This window comes from Balaenoptera ricei, chromosome 10 (assembly GCF_028023285.1).
Source record: "Balaenoptera ricei isolate mBalRic1 chromosome 10, mBalRic1.hap2, whole genome shotgun sequence".
Classification (NCBI taxonomy): Eukaryota; Metazoa; Chordata; class Mammalia; order Artiodactyla; family Balaenopteridae; genus Balaenoptera; species Balaenoptera ricei.
In genome coordinates, this window is record NC_082648.1 from 91,135,932 (window position 1) to 91,152,325 (window position 16,394).

General features: G+C 35.4%; 1 protein-coding gene and 1 pseudogene across 5 annotated transcripts in view; one reads left to right on the forward strand and one right to left on the reverse strand.

The window, feature by feature from the left end:
* Positions 1-16,394, reverse strand: part of CRY1 (cryptochrome circadian regulator 1) — a 95,007-nt gene that overhangs the window by 29,211 nt on the left and 49,402 nt on the right. For 3 of the 5 annotated variants that reach the window (XM_059936827.1, XM_059936831.1, XM_059936826.1), the window contains exon 2: positions 4,965-5,073. The exons of 1 other annotated variant lie outside the window; for it this stretch is intronic. In XM_059936827.1, the coding sequence (XP_059792810.1) occupies positions 4,965-5,073 (109 nt within the window). Of the gene's footprint in view, positions 1-4,903; positions 4,937-4,964; positions 5,074-16,394 lie in introns of those variants that run through there. One more of the 5 variants, XM_059936829.1, reaches the window with a different exon arrangement.
* On the forward strand, positions 14,595-15,934 carry LOC132372802 (small ribosomal subunit protein eS8-like; annotated as a pseudogene).

Consider the following 16,394-nt stretch of genomic DNA (forward strand, 5'->3'; position numbering starts at 1 on the left):
CATGGTAAAGCCCTGTGATCTGGCTCCTGCAACCTCTCTGACCCTATCTCTTATTTTCACTCACTGTGCTTTGGCTAGAGCACACCGGCCTCCTTCCTTGCTGTTCCTAAACAAGTCATGGCACACTTCCACATCAGGGCCTTTGTAATTACTGTTCCCTCTGCCTGTGACACTCTTTACCCAAGTTGCAGTAGCTTAGCAGCTTAAAACAACTGATTAACTCTCCAAGTCTGTCAGTTAACTAGATGGTTCTTCTGTTGGTCTCACCTGGGCTCACTCACAAGCTTGCTATCAGCTGGCAGCTTGGCTGGTGCCAGAGCATCTAAATGACCTCTCTCACACATTTCAGACCTTGGTGCTGGCTGTTGGTTGGCCCACTCTCTCTACACGTGGTCTCCCATAATGTGACATTCTAGCCCAGTCCTTACATGGTACAAGGAGCGTTCCAAGTGGGCAAAGGTAGAAGCTGCAAGGTGGCTTGAGGCCTAGGATTTGAAACTCGGTATCTCCTTTGGCACTTAGTGAATACAAGATATAAGGCCAACCCAGATTTAAGGGAGTGAGAAAATAAACTCTACCTTTTGATGAACAAGCTGCAAAATTTTGTGGATTCAATATATCACACCCCAGATATCTGCATGGCTCAATCTCTTCATATATTTGCTCAAAGGTTACCTTATCAGTGAGGCCTTCCATGATTCCATATAAAGTAACTATCCTTCCCTCACCTTGGGACTTTCTATCCCACATTTTATTTTAGCACCTATCACCACCTGACATTGCATATTTACTTTATTATTGGTCTGCTTCCCAATATAGTGTAAGTGCCATGAAGGTAGGAACTTCTTCTGTTTGGTTCACCAGTATATCCCCAGCACCTTGAACACTGCCATGTACATAGCAGGCACTCAATCAATATCTGTTGAATGAATTATCTTATTCAAATGAGCATGTACCATGAAATAATAAAGCAAGAATCCAAAATGACTCAAAAAGGGACTTCCCTGGTGGCACAGTGGTTAAGAATCTGCCTGCCAATGCTGGGGACACGGGTTCAAGTCCTGGTCGGGGAAGATCCCGCATGCCGCGTAGCAACTAGGCCCGTGTGCCACAACTACGGAGCCTGTGCTCTAGAGCCCGCGAGCCACAACTACTGAAGCCCACGTGCCACAACTACTGAAGTCCGTGCGCCTAGAGCCCATGCTCCGCAACAAGAGAAGCCACTGCAATGAGAAGCCCGCGCACCGCAAAGAAGAGTAGCCCCCGCTCGCCGCAACTAAAGAAAGCCCTCGTGCAGCAACGAAGACCCAACTCGGCCAATAAATAAATAAACAAATAAATTTATAAAAAAAAAATGACTCAAAAAGCATAATATAAATTTATGCATGTGAAATGTTAGTGGTTTTATATGTTCTTCTTTGATTTATTCTGTGATTTTGAACAAAACATTTTACTATGCTTCAGTGTGTCCATCTATAAAGATTTCAGACACATGTCTCTGTTTCTTGGATGTAATGAGAATGTTTTAAACCAATACTTCAAACTCTTCATAAAAAGTTTCTGCAGGCCCTAGAATATGTGTGGTCTTGGTAGCTTATCACTCTGGCACCAAATGTAGAAGATATAAGATTTAACTGCATAATAATAATAATTTATATAAGATACCTATGATTAATACTGTCATTCAAGTTTTGCCTAGGCTAGTGTCTGCTAAGTTTATCATTTCTTCAGTAGAACATGAAAAGAAAAAAAAAAGCCATCTTGTCAGCTTATATTAAGTTAGAATTTAACTGAGAAAAATTCTAAGTAGAAAAAAGGTAAGAAAAAACAAGTTTATCCAATATAGGTGTGTGTAAAAATGTGTTTATAAAAATGCTCTGGCCCCATTCCTAAATCTACTTAGTATAAACAGAATAAAATGAGTGAATGCTATAGAAAGAAGGTGCACACTAGAGGAGACATCAGTACTGAAATCACTATTTCCACCCCAGTAAACTAAAGGCACTGTTATCAGGTCTAAACCAGTTTTACCTCCAATGTGGGAAGCTGGATTACTTACCTATTAAAGTTCTCTCTATCTGCTGTACTAGAATAATAAAACCAGAGACAGTAATGTAAATGAGTCAGCTAGTTACTGACAAAAGAATCTTCTTCCTCACAGAAACTGGGGGTGTAAAGGTTAGGGGTGAGAAGGAGACCTGCTTTTTATTGTACATACTCTTGGGCTCTTTTTTGGAAACACATGCATATAGTACCTCTAAACAAAAAGTAAAAATAAAAATATCAATACAATAAAAAGAGGAATTAACTCCCTCTATGGTTCAGACATATTAAATAAATCTGAAAGTTTTCATAAATGACATTTTATATAGACTACTGTATCAGAATACAATAATAAGCACTCTAGGTATATTAAAGTATATTCACGTATCTGTATTTTATGGCCCTTGCAGAAACCATTGCCTCTCTGCCAAAGTAACAAGACAGGACATCATCTATATACGGAAGATAGTTTGATCCAATAATATGCTATTTCAGGCAGAAGAAAGCTCAAAATAAAGAACACAAAAGACTTGCTGAGTTAAACCATTTTTTTTAAAGCAGGTAAATGTTTTGTTATTTTAAAGGTACTTAAAATCCTCTTAAGATTCATTTTACTTATAACACATGGATTTAGATAGGGTTGAGCAGTGATTCACATATACTTTTATACTTGTGAGATGCTGATAAACTATTACCACTGTTTCTGATATCCTTTCTTCTCAGAGCTCTTCCATGTACCTAGGTTAAATTCTGACTCTAAGTAGCTACAGTAGTAAGAAAACTTTTATAAAATAAATTTTCACTAGCTACAACTGTTGTATTAGCCAAACTCTATAAACATTAAAAGGTTCTTTCACACTGATGAAAAAAAGGCTAGGTAGTGTTGGTTTGATTCCCAGCACTGCGGATACTTCATTCAGGAAAAGGAACTGTTCTCTTGTATATTAGAAGTGGAAACAATGCTATTATAAAAATTTGATGAATCAAACAGCTGCAAGAAAAGAACAGATATACATTAGGAATACTAATGGTAGTAAATAGGAAGGGATAAATTAACAAAGCCAGAAAACTCAGTTTCTGGTCTGAACACTTCCATGAGCTAGTTTTATGACCTAGGTCAGCTCACTTAATCTCTCTAGGACTAATTTTGTCATTTGGAAAAAAGGAGGAGGAATAAGATTAGGAGATTTTTAAGATTCTACCAAGTTAAAAATATTCCAGATTTGTAGCATGTCAATTGTCACAGTCCTTTGACTCAGAAAGTCTTATAAGAATTGTCCCACAAATGTACTGGCACATGTGAGCAAAGATTTGTTTTTTGTGAACAAGGATGTTCACTGACAGCATTACTTGTATTAGCAAAAGGCCTGTGGAAAAATAACTAAATGTTCAATAGAAAGCTAGTGAAAGAAATTATACCCTCAAAAAATTAAAAATAGAACACAGATAATATGGTAATATGATCCAGCAATTCCACTCCTAGGTATTTATCTGAAGAAAACAAAAACACTAAATCAAAAAGATATATGTACCCCAATGTTCATATCAGCATTATTTACAATATCCAATATATGGAAGCAACCTAAGTGCCCTCCAACAGATGACTGGATAAAGATGTACACACACACACACACACACACACACACACACTGAAAGATTACTCAGCCATAAAAAAGAATGAAATCTTGCTATTTGTGACAATGTGGATGGCCCTTGAGGGCATTATGATTAAGTGAAAATAAGTCAGACAGAGAAAGACAAATACTGTTATGTTTTCACTTATATGTGGAATCTAAAAAACAAGCAAACAAATATAACAAAACAGACATAGGCTCACCAGATATAAAGAACAAATTAGTGGGGACTTCCCTGGTGGCGCAGTGGTTAAGAATCCGCCTGCCAATGCAGGGGACACTGGTTCGATCCCTGGTCCAGGAAGATCCCACATGCTGTGGAGCAACTAAGCCCGTGCGCCACGACTACTGAGCATGCACTCTAGAGCCCATGCTCTGCAGCAAGAGAAGCCACCACAATGAGGAGCCTGTACACTGCAATGAAGAGTAGCCCCTGCTCACTGCAACTAGAGAAAGCCCGGGCATAGCAACGAAAACCCAAAGCAGCCAAAAAATAAATAAATAAATAAATTTATTAAAAAAAAAAAACAAAAAACCAAAAAGGAACAAATTAGTGGATACCAGAGGGGAGTTGGGTAGGGGTAGGGGTGAAACCGGTGAAGGGGATTAAGAGGTATAAACTACCAGTTATAAAATAAATAAGTCACAGGGATATAATATACAGCTCAGGGAATATAGTCAATATTTTATAATAACTTTGCATGGTGTGTAATCTATAAAAATATTGCATCACTATGTTGTACACCTGAAACTAATATGATATTGTAAGTTAACTATACTTTAATTTTTAAAAAAAGAAATTACAGCATATCTACACAATGCAGTACTATGAAGCCATTTAAAAGACTGAGAAAGTAACATGGAACAATCTCCAAAATATATGGTTATGTGAATAAAGCACGGCATAGAATGGTATAACATAGCATGTTCTCACCTTGGTTTTAAAAAGGGGGGATGCTTAACATTCACACAAACACAAATATGTGTATATAAGCACATACACATATGCATTCTTATTTGTGCAAAGAATATTTCTAATGAATACACAAACTGGTAGTAGTTGTTGCTTCTGAGAGGGGAACTGTCAGTTTAAGGTAGAAGAAAGAAACTTTTCATTGTAAATCATTTTTTTCACTGCCTGATTTTACACTGTGTAACATTTTTATTAAATAGAGAAAATATCCACAATATTTTATTTAAAAGCACTTATATTTCCCATACTTTACCCCAAATACGTGTCTTCTCTGACAAGAGATTATTATTTTATGCAAAGATTTTTCCAATAACCTTGAAAAGCCTGGGAAACACATCTGCTGGTTGTCCACGAATCACAAACAGACGAGAGTTTAATTTTCGCAGATTGGCATCAAGGTCTTCAAGACATTGAAGCAAAAATCTAGAGAGAGGAAAATATTATTTAAATTCTTCAAAATATATATTTAGATGATATAAAGTAATGTAAAATCATGTTATTCTAAAATTTGAAATGCCACCCCATCACCTTTTTTACCTCTTATCATCTTATTATTTCCAGCTTATATAGAAATTAGTTTCCAGAAATCATACTTATAATTTTTTTTTAATTACAGCACAAATTTCTCAGTATTTTTTAATAAAGTTCCTAAATTAAATTGCTAACTTTCATTAAATACGAGTGACTGTTAGCAAAGTTTAACTTGTAAACATAAAAATCATATAAAGAAATAAAGTAGGGCCTTCCCTGGTGGTCCAGTAGTTAAGAATCTGCCTTCCAACGCAGGGGATGCAGGCTCGATCCCTGGTCGGGGAACTAAGATCCCACATGCTGTGGGGCAACTAAGCCCGCACACTTCAACTACTGAGCCTGTGTGCCACAACTAGAAAGCCCGCGTGCCACAACTATGGAGCCCAAGCACCCTGGAGCCCATGCACTGCAACTACAGAGCCCACGTGCTCTGGAGCCCGAGCGCCACAACTAGAGAGAAGCCCGCGTGCCACAACTATGACCCAATGCAGCCATAAATAAATAAATAAATAAATAAATAAATAAATAAATATTTTAAAAAAGAAATAAAGTAATTAAATGAATTGATCTCATTGTTGAAACTTGGTGAAATAAATTCAAGTTCATATAGGAAAGCCACCTTGTAAAATCTAGAACATTTTCTACTGGAAAAAAAGGTAACATCCTATTTAATCAGTCTGAGCAATCGTAATTATCTACGTACGAGAGAGAAAGTGTAATGCCCATTTTCAAATTTCTAATATAATTAAAGAAAAAGAATTTGATAATAAATAGATGTTAAATTATGTGGCATTAACTCTCTGAGTGTAGAGAATGCCAGATTAATTTTTTCAAAAAAGGTTTCATGATGCAGGTGGGGCTACAGATCTTTTTTCAATGAAATAATTATCAGTAAGTCTTATGCATAATATCTGGGGAAATTCTGGGGCAGAGGCAGAAGACTGCTTACTTTGCATCTTCCATTGGGAAGAAATGGAGCAGTCCACAAGAGCAAATCCAAAAGAGATATCACCCCTGGAAGGTTCAACCTCATTGTTTGCCTCATGTTACTTTTCTCTAATATTTCATCTAGATTCTGTTCCTCTCAGCTGGATATATCTTATTTCCTCTCTACTCTGCTTCTTCTTTGTTTTTCATCTTAAATATCTATCTGCCTTTTCTACAGGCCATGTGCTCTTTCAGAATAATGATTGTGTCTTACTTGTCAGAAGGAGTGGTTAAAATGAATGGAAAGGCATATTTCAGAACTGCATTGTCCAATATGGTAGCCACTAGGCACGTGTAGCCATTTAAATTAATTAAAATTAAAAATTCAGTTCTTCAGTCACACTTACCACATTTCAAGGCCTCTCAAGAGCTACATGTGTGCCTAGTAGCTACCATATTGGACAGCACAGGTGAAGAACACTTCCATCATTGGGGAAAGTTCTACTGGACAGCATTTTTCTAGAAGATTATTCAGAATAGATCATTTTGTTGTCTTTGCCCATTCTGATCCCATAATTTCACCAAGAAAGTCTTGTTAATTTTCTACAACTGTAGTTATTAGTGACATCAGTATACCTAGTCAAATTTGATATTCCTTTAGGAATTCCTAAAGGAATTCCTTTAGGAATCATCATCTCTACGGGCTTGGGAAGTCACAGTGCTATACTCACGAGGATGTTAAAGACATCCCACCATTTCACCTTAGGAAGTCTCACAGTTGTCCTTAAACAAATATATACTCACATTTATATTTCACCACATCCCCTTTCTGTCTTGGTTTGGAGTTACCTCCCTAATACCCAATCACCATCCCAACCCACCACTGCCAATGTGCAAATACTTTGGGGAGAATATTGTTGTTGTTTGTTGTTAGAGCAATATAAAAGTATATAAGTTTTGTAAAATTATCCATAACTACGAATAACTTATCATGCTCGGTGACAACTGTTTATTGGCAAGCATCTAGTTTTCTGTATTTGCTTGGCAAAAGAATTTTTAGAGCCTGTAGTATTCAGATCAAAAATTAAGAAGTTGAGTGAACTAGCAATTTTTAAGTTTTAACAGTACAAAACTAAAATGTCCTGGAAGGATAATCCAAGGCAGAGATAATCCTCAAATCTCTTTTGTAGTATTAGTTTCAGTATCTTCTCTACCAGAGCTGGTAGTAAGTAGCAAGAATTCACCATATTCTACTTTTCTGTTAGAAAAGTTTTTATGTAGTACAAGCAGGTCAATGATAGACAACAAGATGGGAAACGAAAAAAAAAGGATCTGATTCATTTATAAAATGAACAAGTAAGCCTGGATTAGTTAATAATTAGCCCTTTATTTTTCCCTTTCTTGTTCACAAGCTGAATAAGCATTCTTAATGCTTTTCAATAAATACTCTATGAACCAAACAAACATTGTACAGAATGACGTGGACTGAAGCAATGGAAAAAGTTTTGCAACCAAAAAGTTAATTTTGTTTTGGCACTTCATAAAACAAAGGAACAGAAGTTGTATTGCGGTATGATGTTTTTCTCCCATAGATGTTATTGATGATGTTTTTCTTCCATGGATGTTATTGTTTATATCACTATAATTTCACATAAAGATTGCAGAGATACAGTGGACTCAAATAGGTATTTCAGAAAAGACTTGTGAAGAAAAGAAAAAGAGCAGGATGGAGGAGAACATATCGGAGATGCTGTCCTTTGTTATAAGGCTTTTTGCACTGTGACTTTTAAAACTATTGCATATATTATTTTGATAAAATAAAATTTACTTTGCATATATCTACTTGTTAACTGGAAGGATACTCTCCAAGCTATTAATAATAGCTACCCTTGGGGAGAGGGAGTTTGGGGTGGCGGTAAAGAAGAGAGAAACATACACTTTTTTCAAATGTCATAAAAGTTATAAAATTGACAATTAGCATATTCATTCAAAGTAGAACAAAACAGAAATATTATATTTACTGTAAACCTGGTTTAACACATAGTGAACATATTTTCAAAGCAACAGACATACTTCTATGGCATCAATTTTCATGGTTTCATAGTATTCCATTGCATAGATGTCCCATAATTTAACAATTGATAGCAGCAAGTTACTATCCCTCAATCAATCCTGAAAAGTTCTAATTTCCTCATCTGTTAAATTGGAGTAGTAACAGGGCCCATATCACACTATTGTTGTGAGAATTAAATAACATATGTGAAGCTCTTAGAACAGTGCCTGACCCATAGTAAGCATGATTATATAACTGTTATCTATTATTTTTTTAGTCTCCTCCTTCCTATCACTTCTATTCTTGCTACAATAATTCTATCCCTTGTTATCTCTTGCTAGTATTATTTGCTGCAATGCCTTAAAATGGCTCTGTCTACCAACAATCTCTCTCCACTCTTATCCATTTTATACACAATATGAAATCTTCCTGAGGCACACTTTCCTGTAAAAAGGTCTTCAAAACTTCATTCTTTATAGAATAAAGAACAAATTATTTTGTTTGACTAACTTAGGGCTCCAGGGTTCATTTCCTACCATTCCTCTTTCCCTCCCGCCAAACCAAACTACTTCTCTTTTCCCCACACATTCAATCTCCTGGAATTTGCTCCATGTTCTTTCCCTCGGCCTGGAGTACCTTTCCCAATTCCCATCTCTTTAAGTTCATATTCTACTAATCTTCAGTCTTCCACCTGAAAGTAATTTCTCCATCCCCTAAACCCTCAAAGGATATAACCTCATCCTAGAGAAACTTTCAGATTGTACGTTATATGATAGCTATCATATATAGATCACCTTCTCCTCCTGAAGGATTTCAAATTAAGTATCTGTGTCTCACTCCTAACTACACAGTTTTCTTTACCTGTGTTTTGGATTCTACATTTGGCAAACAAATCTCATCATGTGCCTTACATGTTGAAAAGATCAGAAATAGTAGAAAATAAGCTATAGAGTTGTCTTGAACATCTGCTGAAAGGATAGAAAGAGCATAAAATAACTAGTACTTGGTAGATATTCATTCAGCAGAAGTTATAATTATTCCCCCTTGGGAAAAATTTATAGTTTTGAAAGAAGTAACATGTATTTCTATATGTAAATACCGGGGCATGACAACAGAAGATAATGAATTAGTTAATGCCTACATCTATATACACAATCATCTTGAACTCTTAACTTTCTCTGAATGTGACTTTGAACAAAGGTTTGATGAAAATCTTTCCCACAAGGCAAGGCAAATGTGAATATGAATATATATACAACAAGATACAGTGCAATTAAGACCCTGAATCAACTAATCTTTAAGCATATAATTCTTCCTTGATAATACCATAAAATCTCCAATACACCAAGTTCAAAATATCAACTCATTGACAGGTAAGATTTCTTTTTAGTGCTGAAGGAAAAATGTTATTACTTCAAAGGGTACTATATAGTCTAACTTTTCATCCTTTACCCTCAACTGGGAAGAGAGTGAGTTCTGCCACAGTTCAGATTCAATGTGTTTCAGAGAACACACCAATTTCAACCTTTATATATTACGAATGCATGTACCTAAGAACAGGAATCCAATATTGAATGGAATGATTTAATACAATACATTGAAATTACATAAGGTACATTTTTTTTTTTGACCCCACTGTGCAGGTTGCGGGATCTCAGTTCCCCAACCAGGGACTGACCGGGGCCACAGCAGTGAAAGCCCAGAATCCTAACCACTAGGCCACCAGGGAACTCCCCATAAGGTACAATTTTAATAGGAACTTATTTTCAGACCTTATCCAATTTGGCATGTTTACTGTTTTCTTGAAACCATACCCATTTGAAGGCTCAGTTAATAATGCTATTAACTACACGTAACGGGTTGATTTTTAAATAGGCCAAAGGGTAGTAAAACTCACTACACCCCTCTGCATAATTGTATTGCCTACACAGAAGAATAGTTCTGGTACTATTTAATTACAATACTAATTGCAGCACTTCAAAATAAATTGAAGAGGTGTTAGGTGAGAAAATATATTTCTTCACTTTAAACATTTTAAGGATTTTTTTTTTTACCTCCAGCGATCACTACCTTACTGCTATTAGGAAAAATTACATGCGGTGAGTTTCTTTATGCCAAAAGATGATTTCAACATGAATCAACAGAAATAGTTTCTTAAAGTAGGTCATTGCTATAGCAACCAGTGGGCAGTTTGGTATACTCCCCATAACAATGACCTACTTTCCAGCCTGTGCTAGTACAGCTTTATATAACTAGAATTTCTAGTTCTGTCTATAAAATAGTCTAAAAAAGGCAACAGTAAGATACAACATAATCCCATTCCTGCTAAAAACAAGGCATTATGAATTAACACGTATCATACCAGAATAAAGCCATCTGGTTCTGCACTTGAGTTTATAAAATATATCTTATCACATGCTCAACAATGAAAACTACACTTAGAATATCTAAATCAAAACAATTCATTGCTGACCCTAGAGAACTGATTTACAGACTATAAATTAAGATCATTAAATCACATGCAAAATATCTTCTCTTCTACCCTTCCTCCTTGTGAAACAACAGAGTTAAATTTTTTAAAATAAAAGTTCTGGATATACTAACTATAATAAAGGAAAAAATGGAGAGTCTCAGTCATTAAGCAGTCATTGGTGTTTCATTAGAAGTTCAAAAATTATAAATAGCAATTTGTCTCTTTCTAAATTGAATAAAGTTTACATATGCTTTTTTTCTGGTTTGTAACAAATTTTTAGTGCTCTTAACTAACATTATTCAAATTATCAGAATATTTGTGATATACACTTTCCCTGAAGAGAACAGTTTAATGTTGAATAGGATTAAATATGTATTTTAAAAGCAAATTTTATATTTTTCCAGGCTCTAATGGTTCATAAATCAGTGGTTCTAAACCATGACACAATGTCACTTTTTATAACAAATATTTTTCACTGCCTTATTTTAAATTCTGAAATGAAATTCATAGATAACATATCTTTATATACAATTTTAAAGCATTAATATAATGCTCCAATGTAATATATGAGAGAAGTTTAAGGAAAGTCATTTATATTTTAAAAACAAGCAACATTTACTTACCATAAGTAAATAATCTGGGTATGAAACAAAAAGACAATGAATTAGTTGGATGCCTACACCTACATACAGAATCATTTAAAATTCAACAGCTACAAAAACAGAATGATACAGTTGTATTATTGGTGACTCAAATACCATGAGTGTTACTGCCTTTGGTTTCCTGTAATGTTGAGCAAGATTTAGTAGACGTCTGGACAAAGTTCAATCTTCCCTTGATTCACATCGGTGATCAATATATTTCAGGAACACTCAATGTATATTAAAACTGTGTAAAAAATACCTAGTGTTTACACATAAAAAGGGATTTAGGCTCTAGATTTTGAAAATCATGAATAAGTTTTTCACTTACTAGGTGTTTCATGAAACATCTAGTAGAATATTTGAAAGTTATGTGGGACTCAGGACAACTATTTATTTTGACAGACCGTCCTGAGCACTGCAAGAAGTTTTCCATCCTCAGTCTCTCCTCATTAATTCCACTAGGACCCTCCAATCACTGTGACTACCAAAAATGCCCCCATAAATTCCTAAAACACCTTCTAACGAATGACATTATTCATTATCCACATAATATTCTTGATTTGAGGAATACAATATAAATGATATGAAATTCCAACACTCAAGGAGCTTAAAATTTAGAAAAGAAACTTGAAAATGTACATGATATATACAAATATAACAGAACCTGTTATGGCAGAATGCAATATATATTATAAGAGACACATATGAATACCAGTAATTTGCTTTGAACAATCAGGAGGGAACAATCAGTTCTGGATTTTTTTTCTTTTTTTTTGAGATGTGGAGAAATTTAGGCAAAATTTTCAAGGTGATGGTAGAGAGAGGACTTGCAGTATTAATATAACTTTGTTTGATAGCTGAAGACAGGAAGGGAGAATTATTGGCCATAGGACTGTAACCACCTTAAAGACTGGGACTAGGCCTTGTTCACCACTTCCCAGTAACTAGACAATGCCTGACATATAGTAGCAGTTCAAAAAATATTTATCTAATGACTAATCAAATAAATAAATTAATGAAAGCAGGAGAAAGGGACTTTTAAAGACTTGATTCAATAGTCAATGGAGAAGTAAGAAATGTGAGAGGGAAAGAATGTCTACTGTACTAGGTACTTTACATATACTATATTCCCAACAACTTTAATAAGGTATCTCATTTTAAAAATGAATCTAAAACTCAAGGACATCTTCCAAAGTAACTCAGCTAAGCAATCAAGTAAAAAATTTTTTAATTTTGATGTGTCTGCCTCTAAACCCACGCTCTTTGCACTATATAATGTTACTTTCCTGAAGGATATGTAATAATCTAAAATGTTTTAAGAAAATTAGGCTGGCAGCTTTAAGGACATAAAGACGACTAAAATACAGCTTTTGCCTTCAAGATGGGGGATTGAGCATGTGTGTCAATTAAGACAGAACATGTTAGGTTACACTGAGGTAACAAACAACTCTCAAAGCTCAGTGTCTTAAAATAACTAAAGTTTATTTCTCACTCATGCTATGTATCTACTGCAGATCAGGCAAGGCATTTCTGCTCACATTTAATTGGTTAAAGCAGGTTACATGGGCAAGCCAAACTTCAAGAAGGCAGAAGCATAAATTTCCTGCAGGTGAATAATGGTGAACAATAATAACATCTACCATAATATTCAAACCAACATTGATATATATGTATTCATATTTCTTAATGAAGGGTATATTATGGCAGCACAGATGAAATCAAACTCTGTGTGTGGGGGCAGGGGAAAGGAGACAGGAGAAGGCATGAGGAAGAAAACACTTGAGCAGAGTTTGGAATCAACAGGTGTTGATCATGAGGATCAAATAGGAAAGATCAATCACAACAGAGAAAACAGTATCTTTAAATTAAGAAACTCATAAGAACTGTGTGTGTTTGGGTGGGGGGAGTGAGGAATTGGGAGAATGACTACAAGTAACATACTTTCTAAGTCTAAGCTGTATTTCCCCCCAACACAAGTGTTAACATTTTTAAAAATATTCAAAATCAATGTCAAAAGAAACCTACTAACTTCTGTTGCTGACAGTACATTGGATTAAGATACCCTAGTGGAAATAACTAACAAAAAGTTAACAAAAAACAACAAAAGAAAACTTTTAAACATAATTCACTGGACTGCCCCAAAAGTAAGGAATCATAAGAGTTTAAGCAGAGTGGTAAGGTCAGCTTTAGCCTTGAGGATTTCTACAGAGCCCTGGAAAGCTTAAACATAATCCAGGTTGAGGAGGACAGGAGATAAAGCCCAAGGCCCATCCAACTGAGGAAACTAATAATAGACCCTCAATATAAAACCCGGGCTTTAAAGAGCTCCATCCACAGTTCAAATGTAAATAAGACATAAATCTTAATAGGACAGGAAGGAAACTTGCCTGTCTCTACTCAGTCTGGGCTGAAAGAAAATAAAATCTCCCATTCCTGAATGGAAAGGTTAAACATAGTAATTTCACAATGGAGAAAACTGGCAAACAGTACTGCAACCACATATCAAAGCAAACATCATCAGTGATAAGTCATTCATGTATCATGTACATCTTGGTATGATGTGATGAGAAGAACACTTCACCTTTGTGATATTTTCCACAAAACCCATAACCCCACTCTAAAGATGAGAGAAACATCAGACAAAACTAAATTGAGGACTATTCTACAAGATACATGACCAGTACTCTAAATCCAAAAGGTCATAAAAAACAAGGGAAGCCTGAGGAACTGTCACAGGACAGAGGAGACTAAGGACACATGATTAAATGCAATGTGGTAATGTGGATGAAATCCTGGAACAGAAAAAGAACATTAGTGGAAATCTGAATACAGTCTGGAATTTAGCTAGTACTATGATTTCTTAGTTTTGACAAAAATACTGTGGTAATGTAAGATGTTAATATTGGGGGAAACAGGGTATAGAGTAATCAGGAACTCTCTGTATTATATCTGCACGTTTTCTATAAATCTAAAATTATTTATTTTATTAAAAAATTCTTGTGCATCCCCCCCATGCATAATCTCAATGCAAATTCATGGAATTTAAATGGTACCAAACATCTCAAGCATATCATTGCATTAACGTGGTCCCAGGTTGGTTGTGATCTGAGATAATTGTTAAAAGAAATTATAAATCCTCTCTGGATTCTCAACTTCAACCCATGCTTCAATTTCTACAGAAAAAGTTCCACCAAAAATCAATCAATCAATCATAAAATCCACAAGGAAACGAACTTAATCTGAGCTGCAGAATAAGAGACCTGAAAATTACTGAAAATTTTCCAGAACCACTGAAAGATATCAATTCAAGAAGCTCATGAATCTCAAGCAGGGTAAGAAAGAGAGGAACATGGGGATACAGTTGGGAGGTGGGATGGAGAGGAGGGGAAATAAAAACAGAAATAAAGAACAGATAAAAATAAGCAGAGATACAGAGAGGGAGAGATGAGACAGAGACAGAGAAAGGATCCACATCTAGATACACCATATTGAAACTACACAAAACCAAAGACAAAGACATAAGATATAAAGCAGTCAGAGAACATTATATCCAATAAGTAGAGAACATTTATTCAAGTATACATGGAATACTCATGAAAATTGACCCTGTACTAGGTCATAATACTATTCAACAGATTGAAAGGAATTGGTATCTATCATACATTTTGAAATTAAAAAACACTTCTCCAAACAATTTATCAAAGAACATCACAATGGATTTTAGTAAATACCTAAAACTGAATGATAATGAAAAAAATATATCTAAAATGCACAGAATGAAAAACAACAAAAAAGAGGTATTAGAAGAAAATATATAGGCTTAAATGCTTACATTAGAAAAAAAGACTTGAAATTGAGTTAGGAAAACAGCAGAATAAATCTTAAAAAAAATATAAAGAAGGAAATTATCTCTTTCCAGCCAGCACTGAGCAATAGGCATATCTCGGAACAACTGGCACAAGCGCCACAAGACTAGGAAAGGGAGAAAGACCTACCACAAGAAGCAAAAGTATGAGCTGGGAATCCCCGCTGCCAACACTAAGATTGACCCTGCCTCATACACACATTCCACATGCAGGGAGGCAACAAATACCGTACCTTGAGGCTGGACATGGGGAACTTCCCCTGAGGCTTGGAGTGTTGTACGTGCAAAACGAGGCTCATTATTGTTTACAGTGCCTCCAACAATGAACTGGTCAGTACCAAGACCCTGGTGAAGAACTGCATCGTGCTCACTGACAGCACACTATTCTGACAGTGGTAGGAGTCCCACTACGCACTGCCCTGGGGCCACAAGAAGGGAGCCAAGCTGACTTCGAGGTGGAAGGGATTTTAAACAAAAAACGATCAAAGAAAATTCAGAAGAAATATGATGAAAGGAAAAAGAATGCCAAAATCAGCAGTCTTCTGGAGGAGCAGTTCCAGCAGGGCAAGTTCCTTGCATGCCTTGTTTCAAAACCAGGCCAGTGTGGCGAAGCAGATGGCTATGTGCTAGAGTGCAAGGAGCTGGAGTTCTAGCTGAGGAAAATCAAGGCCCGGAAAGGCAAACAAATCCTCCTCCCTCCTATCTTAGCTCAAGTAATAAAGGTGTTTATTGTTCTATTGTTCACCTATTGGTCTCTATGTTCTAAAGAAGAAAAAGAAAGAAGGAAATGATCAAGAGCAGGAATTAGTGAAAAGAGAACACAAATACATAATAGAAACAACAAAGCCAAAATTTATTACTTGCAGAAACAATACTGTAAAACTCTGACAAGGTAAATTAAGGGAAAAATTGAGAGCAGACAAAATAAGCAATATTAAGAATAAAAAAGATGATATAATCTCAGATATTGCAGGGATTAAATGGCAAATAAGGCAGTATGAACAATTTTATGCAAATAAATTTGAAAACTTTGATAAAATGGATAAATTCCTTACCAAAACTGACTCAAGAAGAAATTTAAAACTTACCAAAACTGACTCAAGAGCAAAAAAAGAGCATGAACAGTTTCATAGCTACTAAAGAAACTGAATTCATGGTTAAAAATCTTATATGGAAAACACAAGAGCCAGTCAGCTGTACAGATGAATTCTACCAAACATTCATGAAATAGACAGTTTTAATTTTACAGAG